General features: G+C 41.5%; 1 protein-coding gene across 1 annotated transcript; it reads right to left on the reverse strand.

Annotated features, from left to right (window-relative positions):
* Positions 1-55: 55 nt before the first annotated feature.
* Positions 56-1,210, reverse strand: LOC123089617 (obtusifoliol 14-alpha demethylase-like). The gene has a single exon (XM_044511246.1). It carries the CDS (start codon positions 1,208-1,210, stop codon positions 206-208), a length of 1,005 nt encoding a protein of 334 aa, XP_044367181.1. The 3' UTR covers positions 56-205.
* Positions 1,211-1,599: the final 389 nt, after the last annotated feature.

Consider the following 1,599-nt stretch of genomic DNA (forward strand, 5'->3'; position numbering starts at 1 on the left):
AATTCTCTCTAAACTAGTACTAACTAGACATAATTGTAAATACATTGACATAGACTCCTAGTAGTGGCTAGATTGGGCCTCGTCCGTCGTTGCTGGTATGTGGCCCCCCACATGACAATATATGTGATGGAATAAACATTATTTGCACATGAACAAATCCTGGCATGCAATAAAATAGGTAGAAATATATTAGTACTAATGGCGACTAGTAGCACTGTAGCTGGCGTCTGTTATAACTTATCATTACTTTTCCTTTAGGCTCTTGACCCACCTTGCTCACATCCACCTTAGGGAATGGAGATATTAACTTGAACTCAAAGTTTCTTAATAGATGGCTCCATATGACCTTAATTTGCAGGTAAGCCAAGGCCATGCCAGAACAAACATGCCTTCCACCACCAAATGTTGTGAAAGAGTACTTGCCGCCAACTCTGTCCTCCTCTCTTCCAGGACCAAACCGATCTGGATCGTACGCATGAGGGTCATTGTAAACATGTGACAGCTTATTGTTGAGTGTTGTAGGGATTACAATGTTATGCCCTTCAGGTATGTCATATTCCTTGCCTTCCTTGGTCTGCACCTTGAATTTCTTATGTGCCTTGCGAGCTAACATTTGCACTGGTGTATGCATCCGAAGTGCCTCCTTGATGCATCTATGCAGGGTATCCATCTCTAAAAATGCATCATAGCCTATTTGGTTCTTGTACTTGCTAATTATATGCTTTTGCTCCTCCACGGCAGCTATTAAGAATTTGGTGTTGCTCAACATGAAAGCTCCAGTCCATATACTAGTGCTGGAGCTTGGGTGCTTTCCAGCAAATATGAGTGCTATGATCATGCCGCAAATTTCGGCTTCGGATGCAGAGCGACCGTCTTTATATTTGGAATTCATCAACCTCTGCAGTGCATCCTCCTGAACTCGGCCGGAGCTCCTGCGTGACCTGATAGTTGTAGTGAATATTTCTTTAAGCCTGATGTGCGCCTTGTCGCGCCGGCGGTTTGTCGAGGTTGGAATATAGGGGAACAAGAAACTAAAAAAGTTTAAGCCATTCTCAAGTTCATGAAACAATGATGAAACTTCTTCCAGCATCATCTCACGAACCTCATATCCGAGTAGGCACCGACTTGAGATAAACATGAGCACCTGCTCGAGTTCATGTTTAAGATCAACTATGCCCTCTTGTCCCCAGCTTGCAAAGTAGGCCTGCATTGTAGTATAAGAAAGCCATCAGTCAAGTGCAACACACACGCATGGTATCAGTACTCATGTCATCTACATCTTCTATCCAAATCTAATGACAAATGTTGAAACAACGTCCAACACATGCCTCATCTTGCTAATCCAATGTGTTGTTTTACAAGTAGTTTATACTTGTCTTGTGGACTGAGTGGACTGCGTACACTCTATTATTTTTCTCTACTTACCTACACTTAGAAGAAATTTAGTAAAACTACATATCATCATTGCATCATATGCACATGTATTTTTTATTGGGAAATCACATGTAGTACATCTATAGCACACATACTTAATTTAAGGAAATTTATGCAAGCAAACTGCCTCTGGAAGAGGTGTATTGGAGAATATATGAAACCACA

This window comes from Triticum aestivum, chromosome 4B, assembly GCF_018294505.1.
Source record: "Triticum aestivum cultivar Chinese Spring chromosome 4B, IWGSC CS RefSeq v2.1, whole genome shotgun sequence".
In the NCBI taxonomy this organism is placed as follows: domain Eukaryota; kingdom Viridiplantae; phylum Streptophyta; class Magnoliopsida; order Poales; family Poaceae; genus Triticum; species Triticum aestivum.

What these genes read in the sequence shown, in the direction of transcription:
- LOC123089617 (XM_044511246.1), bottom strand. Translation starts at nt 1,210, where the DNA reads ATGCAGGCCTACTTTGCAAGCTGGGGACAAGAGGGCATAGTTGATCTT.